The 27,560-nt window shown below is 40.8% G+C and overlaps 1 protein-coding gene across 1 annotated transcript; it reads right to left on the bottom strand.

Moving 5' to 3' along the window:
- Nucleotides 1–27,560, bottom strand: LOC137268121 (uncharacterized). The gene is made up of 3 exons (XM_067802646.1): nucleotides 27,153–27,560; nucleotides 7,840–7,996; nucleotides 1–432 (listed from the first exon to the last, which is right to left on the bottom strand). Exons 1-3 carry the CDS (start codon nucleotides 27,279–27,281, stop codon nucleotides 356–358), a joined length of 363 nt encoding a protein of 120 aa, XP_067658747.1. The 5' UTR covers nucleotides 27,282–27,560; the 3' UTR covers nucleotides 1–355.

Raw genomic sequence — 27,560 nt, forward strand, 5'->3', positions numbered from 1 at the left:
TTAAAATATGTATCACACTTTATTTCTCTCTAGCCAAATAGCCGCTCACGCATACACGCACGCACGCACGCATGTTGAGACCAGGAAGGAAAAAATGGAATCAGAGATTTATTTATAAGGCCATAAGGGCGAGAGATGATCTCGCTCAAAGTCTTGAGACAGGATAGGAAAATAGTATCTTATATAGTTCCAAAACATCAGCCGAAACAACAGACAGTATTTTCCTGATGCTAAGCTGTAGTCCAAATTCTCCAGTCAGCCATTCTGTACCGTGATTGAGGGATGATGTGCCACGTCATTGTGACGTCAGTGTGACGTGGGTGCACGACGATGTCTCCAGCTGGTCACGTGATGCTCATTTTCCGACGCTTTTCTTTGATACGAGCCACGGAGCGGCGGGGCAGACCTTCCAGAGACAGAGTGACATGCCACCTGCAACAAAGTCCAACGTTAGAATTGAGGATTGCTTATTTAGAATGTTTCACTAAACCAAATAAAGGAATGATGTTATTTATCCAACGTCAGCATTTGGTGTTCACATGTAATAACCTTTGAGTAAAAGTCGAGAAGTACTTCTAACTTGCATAGAGCGTTGTACTATTCTTGACAAAAGTTGATAAGAGTTTCGATATTCAGTGTCTTAGTAAATATTTCAACACTTTGTACTGTAGACATGAGGAGCAGCAGATTGCTGGCACAATTGATTTTCTATTATATTTTTTATTTACATTAAATACCGTGACTGCAATTTCCTATTTCTAAATTTTTCATCAGTTTTTCTTATTTTATTGGCATTTTTATTTGTTTTGACGAACAATTAACTAGCCTTTGCATGTGTTTGTGACGAATGCCAAGATATGGGACAGGATACGCTGATGTTATCGTTGACAACTTACATCATCAGTGTTTGATAAATGTAGACTTTTCAGCATATGTTGCTTAAGAAAATTGATTAGATCTCATTTCCACACAATGCATGCCCGTATAGCATACACACATGTGCTTCTTTAATGATTACTTCAAACTTCTGTTGTATTCACTGTCAGTGAACATCAAAGAAGCCTTATCAAGTATAACATTGGTACTGGGGCATCCTATCTTCCCACATATTGTTCAGAAATTCCACGACAAGCCATCGCATTGCTGAAGTCGTTCAGTCAATCGTTGTGTACTTCATTGGTTCCGGAAAGACTAAGTCGACTTGCAAGAGCCCGTCTAACTTAATAGTCTTGTTATTAGAATAAAATCAATAAAACATTTCAAATAAATGGAGCTATGAAACAAGATGGCTTGTTCACATAAACAGTCTTCACAATAGTCATGCTCTTTAACATATGTTTGTACACAAGGTTTTACGGTGCACACATGTTCGACTTGATCGATTTCCCTGCAATATCGTGACCACGCACCAATCACATTCAATCAGTCATACTATTTTCACTGCAGTAAGATGCCAAAGTAGCCTTTTCTTTATTGTAAACTTGGCACAACGATTTCACTGCATTCTTTGCTCGACTGGTTGCTGTGTCTTCTAATCCTGTCATTATATTTGCTCCTTGAAAAGGGCAGCAAGAATTCAATTGATCTGGCCTTTCTGAGAAGCAATAGGAAATGTTGAAATAATGTGGGGTTAGACTGTAGTTATCCCTTCAGCCGTCAGGTGGCGCTGTCGGTGTCTGGCAATCAGAGTGAACATAAAGTTACTGAAGCACGTGCATGCTTGTTCCCGTTTAGCTCGCTTGTTCATCACCTCGCGCGGGAGCGTAACTAATTCCCCCATAGCCTCCACATGTCCACTTCCGCTTACATGTCCCGCCGGAAGTTTCGCAGTGTCACGCCAAGCTTTTCATATCACGTGATGACATGTGCCGTATGCGGTTATTCGACGGAAATAGTCTGAGAAATATTTTGGTCCTTGTTTGGCGCAAACGAGTTGCCGGAAAGGTGTAACTGTCGGCTTCCGTGTCTTCACAGTCAACTCTCGCGGTCTTTTGTTTGTTAATGGCGGTTAATTAGGAAGGTACAAGGGGGTTAATTGATTCAGATCACGACATTATTGTATTTGACATCAGGTGTGCCCACAAATATCAACCACCAGCAGTAACGGCATAGGGTTGCCGCACCCATTGCTACAGCAACCTACATTACAAAATCTACAACTACTAATACGACTGCTACTGCTACTGCCACGACTAGTACTGCTACCACGGCTATCAGTACTACAACTACAACTAATACAACAATAAGTACTACTACCACTGCTACTGCGACTGTTGATGTTGCTGCTGCTACTGCTGCTGTTACTAGTACTACTTCCAGACTGGTGTTCTCTTTTTTTTCTTTTTTTTAAACGCTACTCTCAGCAATATCTCAGCCATAACATCTGAAAAATCTGTCAGGGCGCTTGTTTGTCAAGTGGTTATCAAACTGCGACAAAACAAATACATGTATTGTGTACCGACACCACACTCTATCAGTACAAGAAAACACAGTCCTCGGTCAACAGGGCGAGTCGCAAATAAATTGAAATCCGGGCATAGTGATGCTTCTCGACAGCGGGTCTATGAATAATGGAGTTTGAACCAGACAATCCAGTGATCGACAATATAAACATCGACCTGCATAAATGAGAACCGGTCTCATGTGTCAACCTAGTCAGCGCGTCTGACCACCCGATCTCGCTTGTCGCCTTACTGGCCAGGTATGGATGTACAGGCGCTCATTTCTGTTATTTTGTCGCTACTGTGGTTTTGTTTGCTATTTAATGCCACTCGCAACAATAATTCAACTATATGGAGACAGACAATCCAGTGATTGGCATAATGAGCATCAATTCATTTGGATACACAATCATGCATCAACAAATCCAGCGAACCAGTCAGCAGTATCCCGTTTGTCTCCTTTCAAAGCAGGCCTTGGTTGCTGAACAAGGTGAAGACGAATACCTAGCCAGGATTGGTTAACTGGATCCATGCAAAGTCTTTCAGGGGGCGCGTGTGTTAGAGAAACTGTTGCAGCTGCTATAGTCCTCTCGGTTCCTGGTGTGTTTATAGTTGCTCAAGTTTCTGCACCAAGAAACGTTCAGCGGAAGACAATGTCACTTCAATTCAACAATGAATTTTATCCGTGCAATGGTACAAAAATCGTCAAAGATAACAAGTTCTACCATTAATATGTGTCAAGCTGTTAAGTTAGGCTGGATTAGACGCACGCGTGGATTAAATTCTCTCATTGAAACTTTGCTTTCAAATTGTGTTTGATGTAAATACAGTACTTTTTTTAAGAAATGAAGGAAATAGCTCCCAAAGGTCTGAAAGCAAAATAATTTCTCCAAGTGACGTTTGCCCTATAAAACAGTGCTTTGAAGTTTGTCAGAAGATTCATTTTATTTTCAATGACGGTCTTTAGCACATGGGAAGTTAGTCAAGATGCCTTCAAATAACCTAATTCACAATCGACAAATGAAGTAATATTGTTAGCAAGTGTTCTTCCACACATGACAAGTTTAGACAACGACAAATAAGTGCGACAACGCGCTTTCGCAAAATTCACATGATGTTTCTTTGTTGTCGTTTTTTCGAGATATTCCGATCTTTAATTCCATTGAATCTGAAATCGTGTCAGCCGATGTTGTGTTCCATGTGGACTCGTGACAACCGCTAACCGAATTAAACAAAGGTGGTCTTGTTATGGAATGTAGAGATTGATGAACGACAGCTTTTGTAAGAAAGCACGCTCCAAAAGTTCAACCGCTAAGGAAAAGGGGCAGATAACTCCGGGTTAATACACTGAGAGGCCTAATTACACCGCGGGAAGCCTCGGGGTCTCGCGAGACTTGGCGTGAGACGTTGTGAGAGTGTATCATGTGTGTCTAATGACGCAAGTATGAGGAGGCATCGGGCCAGGGGAGGTCATCCTCCCGGGAGATGGTGCAAGATCAAACCTCTCGGTGCCCCACCGCAAACAATCACCCCACAATGAAGCTAATACCCGACGCCCGCAAGCAGCGCGTGACGTCCACGTGGGCTTTGTTTTCTACTCCGGCACAACCACGGCCTCAAGCAACGTCACATATAATGCCCAAGGAAAAACACCCAAAATGGCGGCTGGTCTCGCTCTACACTGAATACAGTAATGGCTCAGTCAGGCTGTGATAGACTCGGGTTTTTGTTTTGAATGACATGAAATTCTAGGTGGAACATTTGGATTCGGTAGTTCGCGGCCATCTATAGACATTTTGGACGGATTATGAAAGAAACACATTTTACAAGTTCTCTGGTTTCATTGAGCACGTTTCTCGCCACTGTTGTATGTCCTGGAGAGGATGAGGTGTCTTTGATGGATAACAAGCCAATATTCCCATGATTCCAGGGGTCACTGAAACCAGGAGTTGTCAACAACATCAAGACATGGCTCTTGATGACCTTCGTAATCGTTCATAACAGTTTGTCTTCTACTACTTCCTGTACTGATAGCTATCCATAGTTACTTTTGCTACTATTATTTAAATCATCATCATCATCATCATCATCATCATCATCTCCTTCCTCTTCTTCTTCATCATCATCATCTAATTGTATTCGTCATCACTATCATCACTCCTGTTTCTGACTATAATTATGTCAACATTGGCCTCGACACACTTAGAACCCTTAGAAGCTTAAGACTGTCCCAAAAGTTTCATATACGATTCCCAGATCAGCTAGTGTTGCGCTCAAAGGTTTTAGTCTTTTAGTGATCTATCTCTATCTCAGAATCTCTCGGCCATGACGAAGTCATCCTAAAACAGCGTCGTCATAAGATCAGCCATTGCAGTATGTACACAGTGGCACTAGAACAGTGCATACCACGGTTCCACAACTTGGCGTCAGATTCTATCCGAAATGATCACGTGATGATATATGGGTCGGTGAGACCTAAACGATTAAACAACCGATAGATTACAGATGGAGAGCAATGCTAACACTACGACAATACAATGAACAGGCGGCGTTATGAGGCGTTAATAGCATAACCAAGTAACATTATACAGTCAATTGTTTCCACACCAATGTTCACCAAACTCAAAAAATATTTCCGATTTGTTGAGAAAAACTGTTTGTTTAATGTCATGCTAAGATCATCAGTGATGACGTGTTTCTAAGACAAAGTCACGCTGTCCTCTGCTCACCCTACGTTGGTTTAGAACATTGTCATGTCAAGGACAAATTCCCTCTATTTCAATTACGGAAACTGTGGGGCTACTTTTCAAAACGGTATCATTTGCAGAAACTCTCGGTCTGTTTAACGGCACTCCGTCGGGTAGTTAATGGAAGACTTGGGGCATTTGACATGATAATACGCCGACAAATAGCGTTGCCGTTATAACGTCGTTCGTGACGTTTAACGACGTCCAAGTAGCTCTTTATTGTCTCCATCTTAGCATCTGAGCCCAGAATTGTGTTTCAGCGACACTAGATTTGGAACAACAAATCTAACGACTTAATAATGGCCAAAATAACACTCAGTTTAGAGGGCATGCGAACGCTTAAAGCCCATGTCACGTTATAAATATTCACGGACTTGCATAGATGATGATGGTATCGTGCCTTGACACGTTCAAACGGCGGTAGATATGACGTGGCATGATATTAACCTGTCAACTAGCAATAATGCGTGTTATTAACCCACCCACCTCGATCGTATCGTCTGATCATCCCGATAGTCACGTGACCCTTCTCCGAGCTGTAATTGTCTTTTATCGCTGAATGTTCCCGTACAATGTATTACCTTTCAACAGCACGATTCAACAACCTTTTATAACACCACATAAAAATACGATACTTGGTTCGTTCTCAGTACTAAGCATTCTGGATTAGTGAGTAGGAAAATATTATTGAACTATTTGTGGCTCGAGTCCAGGTCTCGTCAGAAGGCGTGATTAATGGAGTTTGGACGTGGTTCCCACTTTCTCAACAGCGTTTGACGCAACTTTTTCGAAGCTGTGTTTGTTAACACTTAAAGTCCCGGTGACCCACTGGGGATAAATGAAACTGTATTTGTATGGTTGATTTAATACCTTTATCTCGGGAATTCACCACGAAACCGGTTCAGTCCCCGGGTTGAGCTGAGGCCGATTTGGTTACAACCATCGCGACGCCAGAGTATTGTCAGGATGCCACCTTAAAGAGGTACTTTGAAACTACGAAACCGACAATTTCATTTGTCCAAACCACTCCGTCGTGAACAAAGGGAGAAAATGTTGTTGATGGCAGGGTGTTATGAACAGTAATCAGTGTTTTTTTGCCATCGTCGATAACGACTTAGAACAACCGACGCGTTCACCTTGTAAAGAGATGAATCACACTCCGTCAAAGATTACATTGGAATTGGATTGCTTTAATATACCTGCTAGACCAGTCTGTCTTGCCAGGAGTAGATAAGATTACGTTTGGTTGGGGACATTGGCATTATGACCTAGGTGGTGCAAAAGCCTAGTAGTTACAGCGTTAGCTCGTCACGCCCAAGAGCCGAGTTCAATTCTCCAAACGGGTACAATGCGCGAAGCCCATTACTGGTGTCCCTGGTGCTGGGATATTGCCAAACGCGGCTTAAAACTATAAACTGAATCACTCAGAGTGCCATATTCAGAACACGAGATCTGCGACCGCTCATTGATAAAGCGGTCTAAAAGTAATCAAGTTATTGTTAGATAAAAATACTTGACGAATCTGAAAAAGCTGTGTGTACAAATTCGATTCCCAACGTGAAGAATAGGTGAAGTCCATTTCTTTTACACTACTTTTGGGAGAATATCATACTGACATTTCATTTCGTGTGATTTCACTCACTTACTGATTTGGAGATTGGTCCTACAGATTTGGTATATATTTGTTGGCAGATCGAACATATCTTCCCGTCCTTGTTCACCCTAATAACTGGCTCAATGACGCCACATATCTTCTAATGTATATTAACATGCACCACAACTTTACAAATGTATGCTAAAGAATTATGTGTTGCTGTGTTATTTGTTTGTTGCTCTGATGTTAACGGGTTATTACTTTGTTCGCTATGATGTTAAAATGCTATTGCCTGGTAGATGCAATTTTTTGCTTTTTGTGCTTTTCCACTTTGTCTCACTTCCATAATTAACCTGTACGGGCTTGACAAAAGAAACATTGGCCAATATCCTGTTCTCTGTCTGCATCAAACGACTCGCGTGATGAACACACTGGACATTTCCGAATCCACGTGTGCATAAACCACACAAACACATCTCCTGTATCGTGGGCTTGGGTTTCTTGATGACTGCTGTTCCATTTTTTATCAGATGTAGAAAACGCCCTGGGGAGATCACTCTCAGTTCATTTCAGATCGCAGCGTCTGAGGGGACAGTGTTGATATTACCCATCGCTAGTCGACTGAGATACTGTCTTGCTGACGAACGGTCACACGTTCAGCACCCTCGCCCGATATCACTTCAGACGCAGAGATGCTATCTTCCTGACAGATAGTCACAGTTACACCACGCTCGTCCGATATCGCTACAAACACAGTTCTATCATCTTGACGAATCGTCACAAATCCCTTTCACGATACCACCACATGCTAAAAACTAACGGATGTAAAATGTTTTTCTACGAAAAGACTAAATATAAGCAATAATATCCTTTACATTAACAAGAAAGACATTCGTGTACAGTCTTCCTGCCACACTGTCACTTGTCCAACACGTAGTTAAGGATTCCTATACGGACAAAGATATACTATCTCCGTAACGAATCTCCATATGTACACTCACGGCCATGTTGCAAAGGATGTCAAAGATTCGGATGAACGTGACTAACATATTTTTACCTGATCGGCCTTGTAAAGGTGCTCTGAATCTTTTTTCCTCGTTGTTGGCGAAAGGTGCAGGGGGTGCGAGATCAGGAAGTCCGGCGCCTCCAAGCAGCGGTCTGTTGAAGTTGAGTCTGTTGGTGACCGCCATCAACCTGGACAGCATCATCGACCTCTGTAGACGAAACAGACGGCGTTACAACTACGATCTGTATTAATAGCTTACAGAAGAGTTCGTGACAAGTAGTATATGTTCTAGCAGCTTACAGAGGTCGTTTCAACTAGGGTCTATTTAACTGCTCCCAGAGCAGTTCGTTACAACTTGGGTTTATTTTCGCAGCTTACAGAGCGGTCGTTTCAACTAGGATCTATTGTAATTTTAACAACTTACAGAAGAATTCATGACAACTAGTTTCTATCTTAACAGCTTCCGGAATAGTTCTTTACAGATCTTTTAGGATCTGTTTTAAAACCCCTAAGAAAAACGAGGCAAGAACAGTCTGTTTTAATAGCTGACGAAAGAAGCATTTACAACATAGGTTCATTTTAACAGCTTTTTAAAATGGGGCATTCTATCTACTATATAGTTTAATAGTTTATGAAAGGAGGCAAAAACATATTTCCGTTAACGCCCAACCGAAAGGCCACAAAACCAAATGTGCACGTTAACAATCCACGGAAGAGGCCACTGCAAAAAGGTTTACTTTAACGGCCAACAAAAAACACCGTTAGAGTAAAAAAATAAGCTGTTACAATAGGGGTTTATTTTAACCGCCTACAGAAAATGTCGGTACAACGAGAGTTTAGTGGGAACAGTGTTTTGGGGCGTTATCTGGGGACTACTTTTCCAGTTATCGCCGCGTAAATTGACCTAAATTGACTAAGCTGTTGCGTAGCTGAATGTCCCCACAACGCTGATGATGCTGACAAAGAATGAAATATTAACGTTGATGTTAACAGAACATTTCGTCTGTGAAATGTCTTAACTAGTATACCGATATTCTATATCCACGTCCATATGAACTATGTTCTCTGTATGTGAGATATCCTTTTATTTATTCCCTGACAGCAAAGCCATGAAACAGGATTTATGAACACGTCCTTATTTCTTGATATATTAACATAATAGGCTCGTGAAGAAAACATTCCTTTTAAAGGTTGTGTTTCTTAAAAAGGTAAACTCACAAATTACGACGTACGCATTTATGTGTCCATAATTAACTTGCAAATAAGGTCCAGTTTCCTCGCCAACAGGGCCTGGAGGCATGTCGTGCCTCTGCTCGAATGGCACGTGCAAACCTATATTCTAACCAAAAAGGCGGGCAAATGACGTCTACGAGTAAACGGATCCGTTTTGTCATTTTCCTTCTGGGTTCATGTGTATCTGCTTTCAAGGAACGTCGATTCTGTTTTCATGATTCATTTATCTTTTGTCGTTCTTAGCGACTGTATGTGGGCCACATGTATGTGTGTGTGTGTGTGGGGGGGGGGGGGGGGGGGTCGTGTGGAGGGGGGGTGTATGTGCATGTGTGGCTTTTGGGTCTAAAACTGTTCTAGCGACTAGTCCCCTGGGTGGGAATCATGCCAGTTAAACTTGGATATCCCAATGTGATCTCGAGTGAACCAGTACTTGTTTGATCTTTCTAAAGTTCCGCTCCAGGCAGGGTAACAAAAGTACTATATTTTGACCACGCTGAACAACTTCCATTCATTAAACCACTAAATCTGGGTTCATTGCACTACAGTATCATACTACAGTATCATACGAGTATTGTGCACTAACTGCATAGTATAGTAGCATAATGGTTAGAGCGTTGGCTCGTCACTCCAAAGACACGGGTTCGATACTGAACATGGATACAACGTAGAAAGCGCATGGCTGGAGTGTTGCTAAAAGCGGAGGAAGCCTGAACTCACGCGTTCGTTGCGTAGTGGCGGTGGGGCAGTCTCGTGGCGAAAGCGTTCGCACGCCAAACCTGAATGGGTAAAACCAATTACTGACGTGTTTCCCTGCTATCGTGATAGTAAGTTGCTGAAGGGCCTTAACCTGTACTCACTCATTCACTCACTCACTCTTCGTTACCATTCATAACATCCATCCAACATATTTCACGGGATCGAGTGGCCAAGCTCGCTGACTTGGTTGGCACATGTCATCGGTTCCCAATTGCACAGATCGATGCTCATGCTGTTGATCACTAGATGGTCTTGTCCAGACTTGATTATTTACAGACCGCTGACATATATCTGAAATATTGCTGAGTGCGGCAAAAACTCGCTCAAATATATTTCAAAATGTAGAATCTCAAACTTGCTTCCGTCATTGATGCACTGTACCGTTATTGTAAAAATCTAAACTTATATCTTCTGCAGTAACATCTGTTGGCCTCAATCAATTTTCAATTTTCAAAAATCAATTTTCATGTGAAATTTCAAACTCTAGTAATGATGGTTATGAATATGAATAATAATAGATAAGGACCCATTGTCCATGTTACAAGATAAGTGTTGGCAAATTCAAGCGACACATCCAACCCCCATAACTGTTTAAAGTATCTGCAAAGTCCATTGTAGGATTCCCACCATATTTCTGTGTTATTTAAGCAACGTTGAGCTCAGACAGCCCTTGGATGGGTGGCCGTGTTTGAAAGCTTGACCCCTGAGAGTTTCTAGGACTTCAGCCTTGCCTCACAAGGAAGCACATGTGATACGTGTGCTCTCACATTGGGCAAGTGAGTCTGTTCAAAATCTGTTCACCTAGCAGGAAATGGGTACCCAGTGGGATATAGTAATGTGACTATACCCTTCTTGCGCCTACCAGGCAGCATGGGTTATCCGGGGTAATAATATGCCTGCTTTGACTGTTAACGCTATGAGCATTCACCTCTTGAATGGAGTTTTGTGCAATAAAATGTCTCACGACTGAATGAGCACTGATCTTAACCCTTTGGAGAGTATCTGGACATGGTTGGTCATCGTGTGCAACAAAAAGATTCTCCTGTACAGAACCAGTCCCAGTTGGAAGCTGCTTTACATGGCGAATGGCGTAGACTTCCCCTTCAGAGGATCAGGAGGCTGACAGGGGGTATGAGGAGGAGAGCCCTGGCTGTCATACAGTCACATGGAGGTTAGACTCGGTATTGGCCGTCAGTTGTGTAAGACGCGCAAAATGCCATTTTGAATAACCACATTCACCAATAAATTCAAAAGTGACCATTCCAGGGCCATACTTGTATGGAAATCAGTGTTGTTTTTAAATGAGCATTTATCATCATAAAATCCAATCATCTTGAGTCAAAGCATTATACGGGTCAGAAAAAAAAACGTATGTTTTTTTTCCATCGTGGTCATCACGAGAATTTTTATGGTCGTGTTGAAAACTAGTTTTTGCAAAAATACTGGATTTCTTAATGAAGTTCTTTGTGTAGATAAAAAACATCATATCTTTGTTCAAATTCTCTCGACACCGAGAAGGAAAAAGTAATTGTGCTACATTTCGGTAAGCTTTTCCACGAGGCCTGAAAACAGTATCGTCGTGAAAAGTGTAGAGAATGGCCTGCATTGAGAGGAAAGAGGAGACTGAAAGCCTCCCATCCATTTATTTCCCTTAGATGACATATCACTTACAGACTTTTTTATAAAAAAACGGATTCGTGTCGTTTAAGCGTGCTAGGAGAAATGCATCAAAGTTTACGACTAGCGGTTTAGCATCAACACCGTCACATCGTTCCGTCAGAGAGAAGAGAGTAAGTAGCAATTATTCAAATTAACCATTCTTGCTGACACATTCAGTGTGGTTCTCCCCGTAATTTCCTCACAATTTCATAACATTTCATAGCCAAGGTATTAATTCTAGGTCACAATATTCCCAACGGCCCAGCCCGACACTTGCAAATGGCTATTTCACGACGTTGACAACGTTGCCATTACAAAGCGTTAATCTACATGAAACGGTTTCCCTGTGTGATATTACACACGTATCTGAGAAAATGAATTTTAAATGAATCAAAATTTAATATTTGTCCATTCTCGGATATATTATTAAAAGAAAATTGTTATATATTTCATAGAAATAATAGATATTAAGTCCAGGTTGCTGTGTGAATGAGAGAGGTGTTTCTAAACGGGGACTTCTATGTGTTAATCCGTTCACTTCGCCCAGCAGCAGCTCACCAATACAAGACGTCTAAGATGTGTTCCAGTGTTCCAGTAAACGAGTATTACGTCCCTTGGGACTGGGTGTCATACCAGATGTAATCAACAAGTGAATATGATACTAGTATGATGCTAAGGGACCGTCTCAAACGTTCACAATCAATCATAGCGAAATACGCTTTAAAACTTTCGCCTTGAATTTTGGCATTTTAGCTGGAAATTGAACAAATTTCAGAACAACGTTGAGGCACCCCCCGTTCCATTAAACGGATTAATCAAATGCAGTGTTTAATATGGTTGTTCGATCACAAACCTACAAGAAAAGGTAAAATAATTGGATGCTTGTCAACGACCACCAACCAACTGTTTAAAAATAATTACGTCTGACGATAGACTTCGAACTTCGACCTACAGAGTAGACAGACCCTTTTCCTTCAAGAAGAGAAACCTGCTGAACCCAAACTGAATGTCCGAGCTGAACAGTCTTCTTCACCATATGTCCTTCTTCTCTATGCATTGATATAATTAGAAATTAGCCTGTTTGTGGGCTAATGACAATACACAATGCAAAACTTCAATCATTGACCACACGCAATTTGATATTAACACCTTTCGAGCTTTGTAAGCCATAAAGAAAGAGCCAGCTAAGCGTATCGGCAAATGAATCAGTGACCAATGAAAAGGCTTCGTTACACTTGAGTGCGCACCCACCGGCTCTGCCCCCCTCGTTGAAGGAGGTAAACCCAAGTACAAAATACTGCACTTTTGATTTGCGATTATACACTTATAATTTGTTTATTTGTTTTCATCTTAATGAGCAATTCATTACATATATATATCATGATTAAGTGACAAAGTTCTGTGTTTTAATTTCTATTATTTTCTTTTGGTTGAATGTGCCCTTTAAGTCTAAGTTAAGATATAGGTGTTACGGTCACCTTAGTGCTCAGATATAAGATAGGAGGGCCTGTGAGATGCACGTGTGTTTCACGGAGTGCACGAATTATAAAGACATGCAACAGTTTGCAGTGACGCTGTCCCTCGCTTCGTGAACAGTCACTCGTTATCTTTCACAACTTAATCGATTTTAGTTTTTACAAGCTACTCTTTTGGATTGTACTTGTTATCCGCACTCCACGGGCCAGATGACTGATCAACGTTCTCCCTGACAAACAGAATCAATTTGTCTTCCGAGGGAGTCCATCAGCCTCGTTTCAGACCCCGCACCGGAAGTTAGTGGGTTGTCATTACACACGGTGCGTGGCAACATAATGAAAGGTTAAATACTGCTCGAACTAATTGCTTAAAAAAGCCTGATTCTTTCAGTGAATCTATCGCGATTGTTCACTTTTATCCTTTTTTTCCTCCATGTGTTGAAAGAATGGAATACAACTTAACAAAATATCACACGATCTCTGCAAATAATTACGCACTTCCGCCCCTTCGCTGCCGACAGTGGCCCGCGTACGATTCTCGCTTTGTTCTCTTCCTGGACGATTTGAAGCTAAGGGAGACAACCAGTGTTGGAAGAATCAAACTCAGTTATGTACGGAACTGAACGGTTGGGGGCAAGCGACCTGCGTTTGTGGAAAATCTGGCTAACGAATGCTTTCAGCTTATTTGGTGGTTGCCCCAACTAGGCAGACAGGCATTTCTGAACAACCAAACTAGCTCCAATTAAATTTCTCCAGAAGGACACGGACCATACCGGGTTCACTGTTTGGCAACTGCAAACGATCACGTAAAAGTCGTCATTGGGACGGCAAGATCATCGACAAGTTCTATATCTGGCTCCTAACATCCACACTCGAGTCTCGCATAATGCACTGATGTTCCTGAACTGGGCAAATATGAATCATTCGTATTTTGTAGAATTAACTGTTGCGTCAAAAAGTAATGTTTTCTCTCTAGTGGGGCGGGAGGGTGGCCAATAGCCTAGTGTTTAAAGGGTCCGTTTGTCATGCAGACGACCTGGGGTCAGTTCCCCATATGTGTACATTTCTGGTGTCCCTCAACCGCTGCTTAATTTCGACATTTCATTATCCTACACTCCTAACGGCTACGGATTGAAAACCATAAACATATACCAATAAGTGAATGAAATATTAGATTATTGACCATGGTTGGGGCAATGAAAGGGATTGGAGACAAGAAACAGTGTTCCACTTGTTACAAATGACTAGGTTGGTGTACATTTTTGTCCCAATTCTAAGAAGGTTCTGCTCTTTGTTTTGGCCGGATACAACTTCGTGATTAAGACCAGTGAACTTCCTTTCACTGGAAATTCACTCAGAAACAGGATGTCCAAACACCATTAACGACAAATATGACATTATCACGGAACACAGGAATAGATCAGTCAGCCGTGGATCAACCGTAGCACAGTCATCCCGGGGATATAGCCCAAATCTGTACAAATTCATGGAGACACTGAGATATTTAGCAAAGAAATACAGCGGCCATAGTTTCACACCACCCTGGAGTAAGAAGCATCGTAAAGTGGACGCCACAAAGCGTAAGAAGCATCGTAAAGTGGACGCCACAAAGCGTAAGAAATACCGTAAAGTGGATGCCACCAAGAGTAAGAAATATTGTAACGTTGACGCCACAAAGAATAAGAAATTTTATAACGTGGGAGCCACCAAGAGTAAGAAGTATCGTAACTTGAACGCCACCAAGAATAAGAAATATTATAACGTGGACGCCACCGAGATTAAGAAATATTATAACGTGGACGCCACCAAGTGTAAGATGTATCGTAACTTTGACGCCACCAAGTGTAAGAAACATTGTAACGTGGACGCCACCAAGAGTAAAATGTATAGTAACGTGGTCGCCACCAAGAGTAAGAAGCATTGTGAAGTGGACGTCGCCCAAGAGGATGAAGACACATTTTCCTTCATCATCAGATACGACGGGTACTGCTGTTACATTTACCTTCTGGTTAACCGTGAGCTGTGCAAATCTGAGAAGGAAAAACATATCTTTTGTGGATTTTGCGTGTCCCAAATCGCCTTCCTATTTTCAACAAGCTTGATGGGAATAATCCCCTGATCACCTGTTAGATAGGTAGGAAGCCTCCAGCTACTGGAGATTAGTAACTAAATGCCTGTTTCAGAATGTGAAGTGTTATTTCAATTTTCAACAATATCAAGATCAAAGGATACTAAAAACAGTTGGCGACCAAGACTTCATAAGATCAACAGCACTGAACACGTCACAACTAGACTTTTGTATGTAACGGTTCCTATGATCAACAAGGTATTAGAATTCTTCCTCACCGAGACTCGTCAATATGAGAAACTCTTTGAAGATTTAATTTTAAGGTAAAACAAATTAACGAGAGTATTTTGCAGCAATGAAATGCACACCTATCACCTTACCTGTCCTGAGGCCTAAGAATGTATTCATGCCGTCATCGATGCCGACGTTATGACCATATTCATCAGCCGTAATGTCAAAAGGAACCTGGTCTCATTTGGTTTGTTGTCGACTGTGTGATGTTCGAATTTACAATTTAGAATATTAACATCTGTCTAGAAAGTTTGATTAAAATTGTAATGTTTATGTTGCCAAGGATAATAATAGTGATTGTGTTCTGTTTTAATCATCTACGTCTGCAGGAGTGAAACTCATTGTGTTTGTTGATGACAGAGTCCGTCATAGACTGCTTCTATTTATCTATCTATCTATCTATCTATCTATCTATCTATCTATCTGTCTGTCTGTCTGTCTGTCTGTCTGTCTGTCTGTCTGTCTGTCTATCTACCTATCTATCACTCAACCTCACCTCACCTTACACACACACTAACACACACACAAACTAACACTAACACTAACTAACACGTCAGTTTCGACTAACTAACGGTTGTATTTTAACAGGAAAAAATCTTCATGAACAAAACAACTCTTTACAAGCAATGAAATATTTCATAAGACGTTAACATGCAGCCCCATCTTCTACGCAGCTACATATGTCTCTTATGGGCCGTTCCTGTCATATGCAGACCATAATGATCGCACATGTCAACATCTACAGACGACACCTTTCTGAACCGGTGAAGAGACAGGACAAAACAATTCAGACGGGAACATGCCAATATTCAGAGGTTTTGTGTGATATCCGAATCCACTAGTGTATAGCAATTGTCTATACCAAAAGTCTCGCTGAGAGGTATGGTTGTTCAAACCCTTTATTCTGTAACTGTTTCTGTGGGGTTACCTTGGCTCTGTGAACTCTTCATACCAGCTAAAATCACGTCTCAGACGTTGAGCTGCATCTGACGCCGAAGCCTATGTATCTTGAATAGTCCGGCTGAATATTAAATCGCAGCAAATATGGTTTGTGCTTTCGCCAAGGCACGTCTTAAATGAAAAGAAGGAACATCCCCTTTTTTCGATCTGATATACGATATTGATAGGCTTTTTAAAATAATCCACCATTTTCAAAACTGCAATTTTAAAATTTGCATATCTTTGTCATGGTAAGAAGGTAATGGTGCCCCATCATTATTTTGAATTGAATGTGGTTTGGAAATGGATAAACAGTGCTGTAATGCTACGGGAGGGTCTTGTGTGTGAACAAAACAAAGATGTATAATGGGAACTCGTCGAGTTCACAGACCGGTACGAAAGGAGAGGGCCATGGCGCTGTGAATATATCCCCTATCGCTCTCCTATCACAATAAAACATCGAGAGGAAATTAGTGTTATTTATATGGAAATATTTTATATTACTGTTGTTCCTGGCACGGAGGAATGATTTCCTGTCTTTGCTTAAATAGTCCACATAGCTGTGGGTAGGGGGAGGCAGTCATATCGACAGTGGCTCGGTTGTATAGACGCTAATATGTGATGTGATGCTGGGCTGTATCTAGCTGATGTCTAATGTCTGATGTGATGCTGAGCTGTATCTAGCTGATGTCTAATGTTTGATGTGATGCTGAGCTGTATCTAGCTGATGTCTAATGTCTGATGAGATGCTGAGCTGTATCTAGCTGATGTCTAATGTCTGATGAGATGCTGAGCTGTATCTAGCTGATGTCTAATGTCTGATGAGATGCTGAGCTGTATCTAGCTGATGTCTAATGTCTGATGTTATACAGCTGCATATTCGTGATGTCGATGCCAGATATAATATAGCACACATTCTCTTCCAAGGCGACACCAACAGAACCTACTCAGATCCAAAAAATGGGAACAGTATAATGGAAAATGTTGATGTTAATAAATGTCAGCGAATGAGCTCCATGGTTTTATTTTAAAAATCCAGAAATCAGTTATTTCCTTGAAAACATCCCTTCGTGTTTCTTCACGCTGAAGGGTCGTTGTCATTTCTGTGTATGAGAGTTTGGATCGCTTTCATCGATGAATCGGTTTCATTTCAAGAGACCTCAGTAAATTACAAGAGTGTATAACCCAGTTAAATACGCCATAAAGAAATACAGGAACCCATATAAACAACTCATGGTTTATATCCTCCATTTATCAACGCCCTGTATACATCCCCAATAAACAACACCCCTCCAGTGTACATCCCCAATAAACAACACCCCTCCAGTGTACATCCCCAATAAACAACACCCCTCAAGTGTACATCCCCAATAAACAACACCCCTCCAGTGTACATCCCCAATAAACAACATCCCTCAAGTGTACATCCCCAATAAACAGGGCCCCTCCAATCTACATCCCCAATAAACAAGACCCCTCAAGTGTACATCCCCAATAAACAACACCCCTCAAGTGTACATCTCCAATAAACAACACCTCTCCAGTGCACATCCCCAATAAACAACACCCTATAAACAGACCCTAATAAACATTCCCAGTGTAAATTCCCAATAAACAACACCCCCATAACCCTAACCCTAACCCTATAAACGACACCAGCGGCGCGATCCAGCATACATATTGAACTAGTATTGCTCAAAAATGATCAAATCGCGTATTCCATGATTCAACAACTTTATTCCTCCGAACGAGTATTATAGATAAACTGAAAGTTCTGCAGAATTTCTGCTCGACGTGACAAAATCCGAACACGGAAATTGCAGCAGTGTCACTCATTGTGTATTTCTCATGACTGTCGCCGTTATAACCTGCATTTGATTTCGATGCAAATGACGTAGGGAGGTTCAATAGCTTTTATGCTATGATGACACTCGTGAATAGGTTTCAAATTAATTGAATACTTAGGGGTGCATAAAGTTATGCTCAAATGTATTCGGTGAAATAGCTAAATAGGGGGTGAAAAGGTTGAGTAATTATTATGTATTGAATCTTATCATGAAGTAATTAAATCTATCAATCTAAGTAATTAAATATATCAATCTACGTAATTAAATCTATCTATCTATCTATCTATCTATATATCTGTCACACAAGCACACAGCCTCCCCTTCTCAACAAACACTAACGCTATTCAGTTTCGACTAACTTCCTGAAGTATCTTAAACAAGAACAAATTGAAGATGGACAAGACAACTGCTTACAAGCACTAAAATATTTTCAAGAGGTTTGCATGTATCCACCCATCTTCTAAACTAGTAATATAACAATTAACATAGAAAAACTAGACAAACAGAAAGTTCTGCAGAATTTCTGCTTGACATGACAAAATCTAAACACGGAAACTAACAACCGATTACTTTTGGGTAAAGTCAGATCTACAAATGCTTAGATATCGGTTAATGGTTGTCTCATATCCATTTACACCTGTTCTAGAAGTACAAAAAAGTCAACAAAACTGACTAATTTGTTTCATTTAGACCCATGCTTGAACATCTGAGTTACGTCTAACATAAGCATACACGACGGATCAGCATGTTTGGTTGGAAAAGTCTCATTTCCACTTATAACAACACCATTGGTTGCAAATATTTCATTTTAAAAATCGCCATTACAAATACACTCTTCATTAATTTAGCATGAGAGGGTGTGGGGTTTAGATTATCAACATCGCTGGGATTATGTTTGAGTGTGGCGTTAAACAACATTTAAGGAACACAAGTGTCGCAAACCAGGATCTGTCCCGCTGTACGGTAATGAACGCTAATGACTGATGGTACACCAGCTCAGCGACAGTCATTTGGCACGTCCAGAAAGCATTAGCGGGTTCTCGCAAATAATCTAATATTTAAACGCCTAACTGGAGCATTACTCTGCTATTGATCGACACCAACGGTAATACACTTCCGCCGTCTGACCATAAATAGAAAAATAAAGTTAAATTATTTCAGTGTTTCTTGTTTAAATTTGTATTATTATCTGAAATATATTCATGTTATTAAGTTACTGACTGAAAGTAATTTATAAAACAACACAATAGAGTCTTTTCAATAAATTCATAATTGTTCGGTATTTTTAACATTGCGAATTTCACTTGCAACTTGTACCCAACTCAGTAAAATCTGGAAAATATTTCCATAATGACCAGACATTAAGGCGAGAATAAAATTTACACACAACAAATTTAGATAATTTGAATAACATTTGTCGTTGTACAGGGAATATCTGAGATAAATCAGAAACAAAATACCAGTTTACTTTTACTTTTCCGGCTTTAACAGTATTCGTGAAATGCGGCATTTAAACATCGACATAGAAACAATGCTATTGTTGGAGATCTATACTGTAGAAAACACACTGTTTAATTTTGCCGTTTTCTCTCTTTTCCTAAGGTCTTTGGAAGGGAAGAGGCTCTTTTGTTTGCTATTTTGGTTTGTTTGTTCTTTTTTGTTTTGGGGGGTTTTTTGCCGGTGATCTGAATCAAACAATCTAGTGGTTGATTTCATTAGTATGGACCTTCATAACTTGGATACAACGATAGGAATAATTTCTAACCACCCGATCCCGTTAGTCGTCCTTGCGGCATGCATGGGTTGCTGAAGACCGAATCTGACTGATTCTGATCCGGACCCGGAGATTGAAAAGTTGGATAGCGTTGAATAGTAAATGAAGATATATCATATATCGCTTTTGTGATCATGTAACCTTTATAACAATTAAATAAGTTTTTCCCTGTAACTTGGGTATTGCGTTACCTGTGCATCATGCACATGTCTCCTGCTAAGGAAACAGCAAAACTATGTAAAACGCTATCAAAAACTTGCCAAGAATCGACACCAATTCAGTCATTACGTCCAATGTTGAAATGTATACAATAGGTACAATTGAATCTGGAAAGATAATACTTTCCACATCCCAAAAAGCTTTATCTATCAGTATCAGTTTATTTCGGTTAAGTGCTGTCACACCCTCGAAATTACTTCTCAGTTCACCTGAATGCGGCATTCGAGAAGCGCTGCTGCGGAGTCGCAATAGGCGCAGTAGACGTAGCCGGCACAAATGGTGTCGTGAAACAGATGCAGTCAATCCGCGATCAGTCTGAAACATGATATCTGAGCCTCCGTTGTAAAGCTGACACAATTTTAATGATCACTTTCACCCAAGGTAATTTCTCGCATAATCCTGTCATATCGGAAATTTCTTCATTCAAAAAATGGTAGAGACGAGCGTGCCTTGGTATCAAGCATCGTTTATAATCTACTAGCTGTTAATCCCTCTCCCACACACAAATGCACACATTCACACGCACAAAATACACACCATATAAAAACGCCACGAACGCACGCACGCACGCACGCACACACACACACACACACTGCTCAAGCAAAAACAAACATAAAACCATCAGATTATACCTGTCATTTCTACCGTCATATATCTGGAACATTTCTGAGTGCGGCGTTAAACTACAACCACCATAGTCGCCATTGCTGAATGTGCTATTGCAGTTTATCCCGACTGCCATATATATCAGTACACGCTTCCTTTATAACAACCCCTGTATACACCAGTACATCTTATACGGTAATGCCTGTCAGTACAACCAACAGTTAAACCTTATGTGGTATGCATCAGTATTTAGCATTTAATCATGCAACACATGACAATGTATACATATATCATAATTACATATACATATATAACAATACAACTAGACGATCATATTATATATAGAAGATTATTTGGCCCATTATCACATAGAAAGGTACTACGAGACGATTATTCGCCACCATCTATAATATACAACAATACGTCCAGAATATTATTCGCCACCATATATGATATATAGCAATATGACTACAGGTTTGTTAGCCATCATATGCAGTGTGTAACAATACAGCTCGAAAATAATTTGCCACCATACATGATTTATAAAAACACAACTAGAAGATTATTCGCCACAAGACCCGTGAAGGTCCAGGGTAGAACAGGCCTTCAGCAACCCATGCTTACCATAAAACGTGACTGTGCTTGTTGTATGAGGCGACTAACGGGACCGAGTGGTCAGACTCATTGACTTTTTTGGCACATGTCATCGGTTCCCAGGTGCACAGATCGATGCTCATGCTGTTGATCACTGGATTGTTTGGTCCAGACTCGATTATTTACAGACCGCCGCCATATAACTGGAACATTGCTGAGCTAAACTCACTCACTCATTATTCGCCACCATATATGATATATAACAATACAACTAGAAGATTATTCGCCCCATGTATAATATAATATATAATATGTATATATATATATAATATATAACATACTCGAGTATTATTATTGTAATATTATAACAATGCAAGTAGAAGATTATTGACCCCCTATATAATATTTACCTATAAAAAATAGAAGATTATTCGCCACCATTGGTTATATATGGGGTGGTGGGGTGGTCTAGTGATTAAGGCCTTCGCTTACCACACTGAATACCCGGGTTCTATTCCATGGGCACATTGTGTGAAGCCCATTTCTGTTGTTCCCTGGTGCATTACTGGAATATTGCTAAAGCTGGCGTAAAACTAAACTTACTCACTATAGTATATAACAGTACAACTAGCGACTGGCATGGCATGACAGACCAACTGGTAGATTTTCACCAATCATTCTCAAATAAGTATCGTTCCGTGAATCAGAGCAAGAAAAGGAACATGAGGACTGGATGAATAACGACATATCTTTAGAATCAATGTTTTCATTCGGGAAAACCGACAGCAATAAATCCGGTAATTTAGCACTTACGGACATCTTAAGACAGGAATGACGAATGTGTAGCTGGAATAGTACGTTCAGGTGTAGTATGTCGTCAGTGGATGAGTCAGTATCACCTGTGAAGACTTTTCCTCTCGTATTTTGTAGTTGCAAGCTCTGGTAGCAACACTAACGACGTGAAATTGGTAACTACGTGATCATCGCGGCTAGAGTCAACAAAGTGATCTGTGTTCAAATTACCTCCATAAGGTGGATACTAAACCAGGAAGTGTTTGGTAATGAATAGCACCGGTAATACGTGATTGTAACAGAGTCCCTCTATTTAGCTGCTACTGTGCAATTAAACATGGGGAGTGGTAGTGCTTTATCAGGTTGACGTGATCCGAGGAAATAGTTTGTAACAATTTACTTTGCTTCATGTTTTAGTGGAGGTAAACACATTAGAACGTTTGAACTGGAATAATAGTGAATTAGATACATCTTCCCCTGATTAGTGAGTATGTTCTTTCGTTAATTTTAGCAATGTTCCATCAGTATCACGGCGGGGGACAATAAGAGTTGGGCTTCGCACATTGAACCCAGGTGCGTGAGTTACTTTAGTTTTACGCCGCACTTAGCAACATTCCAGCTGTTTAGTAGTGGCCTACTAAATAATCGAGTCTGGACCAGACAATCCAGTGATCAACAGCATGAGCATCGATCTGCGCAAATGGGAACCGATGAGATATGTCAACTAAGTCAGGGAGCCTGACCATCCAATCACTTTAGTCGCCTCTTCCTACAAGCATAGTCGCCCGTTATGGCAAGCATTAATTGCTGAAGACCTGTTCCACGTCAGTTTACCAATGTGAAGAATTGAACCCGGTACTTCGCCGCTAAGAGCAAACGCTTCAACCACTAGACTACCCAACCGTCCCACCGCATATGATAAATAATATTGAAAGGAGCGTCTTTTGTTGATGGAAGTACACTAGTACACTAGTATATACGGCTGGTGTCACTCTCTCTCTTTCTCTCTCTCTCTCTCTCTCTCTCTCTCTCTCTATATATATATATATATATATATATATATATATATATATGGGTGTGGGTGTGTGGGTGTGTGGGTGTGACGGCGTATGTGTATGACACAGGGTTTATGACAGTGTATTTAGGATTGATTGTGTGACAGAGTCTCTGTATGACTGTATGAAGTGGAATGTATGCCGAGCGCACGTGTGACAGAAAGTATGCAGAGTGTGTATGACATGCATTCTGCCTGGCATGACAGAGAGCGTACACATTGTATGACAAAGTGTATGCACAACACGGTGTGACGGGATTCGGTGTATGTATAATATTGAGAACATTTATGACACACCTTTCCCAGGCTAGATGTCCTGCCGAAAGCGCACAATCTGATTATTATTACCACCCCAGACAAGCTGCCTGTAGACGGTTATTAATCACACGACTTATTTCATCGGGTACCCATATTCTGCTGGTTGAACAGAGGCAATTAATAACAAACTCACTTGCCCATGTTAAGACCATATACGTGACGCGTGCATTACTGTGTTAGTGACGTCCTGGAAACTCTCTGGAGTCAAGCTGCCAAACACGGTCACCCATCCAAGGACTGTCAGCAACAAAGTTTTTAACTTCAGCTGATTGTGACCAGCGCGCTATGTTCAGGAGCACTATGTATAACGGAGTATGCACGATGCACTGTGCATGACGAGGTGGGTGTATGACAGAATATGTACAACACTGTGTGCATGGCAAGGTGTATTTATGGCAGATTATGTATGACACTGTGTATGATAAGGTGCATGTACGACAGCATGTACGACGCACTGTATGACGAGGTATGGGTATGACAGAGTATTATTACACAGTGTATATGACGAGGTATATGTATAATAATGATACATTTATAACGCGCCTTTTCCAGGCAAGCCATCCTGCTCGAAGTGCGCAATCGGATGATCACTTTGCCAGCAGATATACTCCGTGATACATGCAATCCCATTGTCACAGATATATCGTTACAATATGAACCAGAATGGTCTCATACACCACCAAAAGCAGTTTCAGTGGGCGTTTCATTAAGTGATAAGCCACTTAAAGGTGTGTACACAGGTTGTTCAAACGTAGCCATCGAGCAGTTTAAATGCACATCCCACACCGAAAGCCGAATCGCGGTTTCTTCTCATTCCACGCTGCCAAGAAACTACAACTACGTGGCAATCTCTGCCACGATGTTCTGTTTTTGCCGTCCCTAGGGGTCAATTAAACTCTTCTGTACAGTCATACATCATGACGCTGAGTGGCTGTCACGTGAGCTGACTAAACTGGGACCAAGGAAAGACGGCAGTTAAAAATATACAATCTTAAATCTTCAATACCTTTCAAAATCTCTTTGGATATTTTGGAATTTGCTATTTACCTCGAGTAATGTACGCCTGGACCAAGAGAGCAGAGCATACACAGAAAGATGACGCCCGGGTGTATATCTAAGGTCGGCCACCATTAATTGTTCCATCACGCTCTAATCAATCGACTCGACATTAAAAGAGATCATTTAATGAGTCAGGGTGTGTTGATTTAGTCAAAGATGTATTTCTGTACATCCAGCAGAGACGGGTCTTCAAGTAGTGACCATTGTTCAAATGGCTTTTAATTGCTACTTTTACGATAAGTGAGCTGGTAGTTGACACTGACAGATTCCGTGTTTGGCAACATGGGTTCATGCCCAGGGCGGGTAACAGTGGAACACGCTTATATGTTTGGTTGAATCAAGTCAGTTAATAGCTGCTCATAATATAGACTGGTCAACATAGATTCAGGAAGATCTGAAATGTCATGGGTTATAAAGTGTCAGATGGCCCGGGTAACCTGCAGCAACGCATCTTTTTAATGTCACAGATTGTTTTCGTGGAAAATTAAGAGCGTCTAACCAGATTATCAATCTGACAGGGAACTTGTGTGAGATGAATCGTTTGGCGATAGTGTCTTAATTCTCAGTTCCATCAAGATGAGGTAAACCTAGGACAGGTAGTGTCGTCCGTCTTACCTATAGGAGAGTGAGACATATAATTCTGGCAGGAAGTGTCGTCCGTCACATCTATAGGATAGTGATACATATGTGTAGCAGGTAGGGTCGTCCGTCTCATCTGTAGGATAGTGGGACATATGTGTAGCAGGTAGGGTTGTCCGTCTCATCTATTGGAGAATGAGACATACTTCTGAAAGATGATGTCGTCCGTCACATCTATAGGATAGTGCGACATATGTGTGGCAGGTAGTGTGGTCCGTCTCATCTACAGAAGGGTGAGACATAATTCTGGCAGGTAGTGACGTCCGTCTCATCTACAGGAAATTGAGACATAATTCTGGCAAGTAGTGTCGTACGTCTCATCTACAGAAGGGTGAGACATATTTCAGACAGGTAGTGGGATTTATGTTTCTTATAGCGGTGTGAGACTAAACACTGGCGGGTAGTTCCCTGATATCCAAGAAATGACTTTCATCTCTCAACAGCCACCAATACACCTGGGGTTCACTGGATAGCACGTGTTCATGACTAATACATTTCATTGAAATTTTAGATTTTACAAGTGCACTAATCTATATCACCAAGTATCGTGTTACGTATGTTCATGACTGCACTGAGACTAAAATATCAGACTTTCATCTTAAATTGGATACACATTCTCGTATTTCGTTCTACGATCTGGAATATCTGGTCTTTCAGAAATTATTATCCCAGTTTTAGGAGCAGCTGAGAGATACAGACGATACAATATGACTAAGCCATCCATGTCAGAAAAAAACATGTTCCATATTGGTCAAGTTTGTGCCGAGAATCCAGGATCTTCGGAACCGTTGATATCCAAGCGCGGCTGATAATTCGGAAGTTCTCAAAGTTCCTTTTTACCTCTTTATGGAATATCATTAATATTTTCTTGATGTATGTATGGTGTTCTGCTGAGCATTTACAGAGAGACGCAAACATTCTCAAATTATTCCTAATTCCATGAAGAAGTTGTCTACTTGAAATGACATGTCGATTATGAAAGACAAAAGCTAACAGACAGACAAAAGACACCAATGGCAGTATTGGTGCGGCAGTCGGAAACACTCAGATAACCAGACTTTTCCGATCAATGATAAAGATCAAGATGTGCTGTCGGACTGCGTGGCTAGATAATATATATATTTATATACTAGACAGAAAACGATTTGTTTTATGACCTTAAATTTCGCTGCATCTGATGAGGTTATGTGTCTATCTTCCTATCCAACTTTCAACCTCTACTTGTAGATACAGCCATGGTCCAGCAATATACCTATTTTCCAGTCTAATGCCTTTAACATCAGATTAATTATTGCTAAATCCTAGACTATAGGTTAATGCTATATGTTATTGCTAGAAGTGGAGAACTAGATAGAGAGTGTGTGTGTGTGTGTGTGGGGGGGGGGGGGGGAAGAGGGGGATGGACTTAACCATATATGGAACTGTGATTGTAGGACTGCAAATTATGAAATTAATGCCAGCATTTTATCTATGCGAAAATCCGTCTGTACTCCTATTACTATAATGACGCATTTCGTAGTATTTATGCATCTCTGTAATTTACACAGAAGCTAATATTATAATTTACATCCATTAGTTTCACCTTGTTCTTATAACCTAGCTTTAATGTTGTTTTAAGAAATACGTCTTAACCTCACTAAAATATTTCAAGTAGAGGGTTTTCGTCACTGTCAAATGTGCTGACCGACCAACCTGTAGCCAAAACAATGTAGACAATGTTTGATTGAGCTAACCTGACACAAATCATTAACTTTACATAAACGATGTTGGTTTTTCCCTTATCATAACTTGATTGAACTAAGATGCAAAACTAAGAAAATGTTAACAAAATTTAGTTAAAGTTGAATACACAACGTTGTCATGGAGTAAAAGACGGAATCATTCGTTGAAGCATTCCACACATTTCACGGCAGCCGGTAAAGTTTTACCTCACTGTAATATCGTTAGTCCCGCAACAAGTATTAAAAGGGCTATAAAGACTGCTTCAAAGCCATAAATATGAAAAAACATAACTATAAAAGTTGCTAAAAGTTTTTCTTACCTTTATGGCTTCCTCGTCATCGTCTGTGAAGTCGTCAATAGGTGCAGCAGACGACAGCCCTTGTAACAAGACAAGGAGGATGAGGGATACACTGCAAAGTACATGCACGGTGTTAGATCGACGCACCATCCTGACTGGCTATATAAGCTACTGATCCTGAGGCTGAGATTCTTCTGGTGCGACAACGCCGGCGATGGAGCTAAGGCAGTTGCACGCGCCGCCCGACGTTTATATTGGCCAACCATAGACCTCCAAACTTCCGGCGTCAGATTGTAAGTGATTTGGTTGGGCCGTAGCAGCGAGGTGTGGAACTATCAACTATTCACAGTTTCATACCTGCGTAATGTTTTTACTTTGACAGAGGGGCAACATAAACGACTAATTGGACTATATTTAAATACCATATGC

Source organism: Haliotis asinina, chromosome 16 (assembly GCF_037392515.1).
Source record: "Haliotis asinina isolate JCU_RB_2024 chromosome 16, JCU_Hal_asi_v2, whole genome shotgun sequence".
Taxonomy (NCBI): Eukaryota; Metazoa; Mollusca; class Gastropoda; order Lepetellida; family Haliotidae; genus Haliotis; species Haliotis asinina.

Coding starts and splice junctions, on each gene's coding strand:
- LOC137268121 (XM_067802646.1), bottom strand. CDS start 27,281: ATGGTGCGTCGATCTAACACCGTGCATGTACTTTGCAGTGTATCCCTC. Junction 7,997..27,152: donor ATGACGAGGAAGCCATAAAG/GTAAGAAAAACT, acceptor TTTCGTCTACAG/AGGTCGATGATGCTGTCCAG. Junction 433..7,839: donor ACCTTTACAAGGCCGATCAG/GTAAAAATATGT, acceptor ACTTTGTTGCAG/GTGGCATGTCACTCTGTCTC.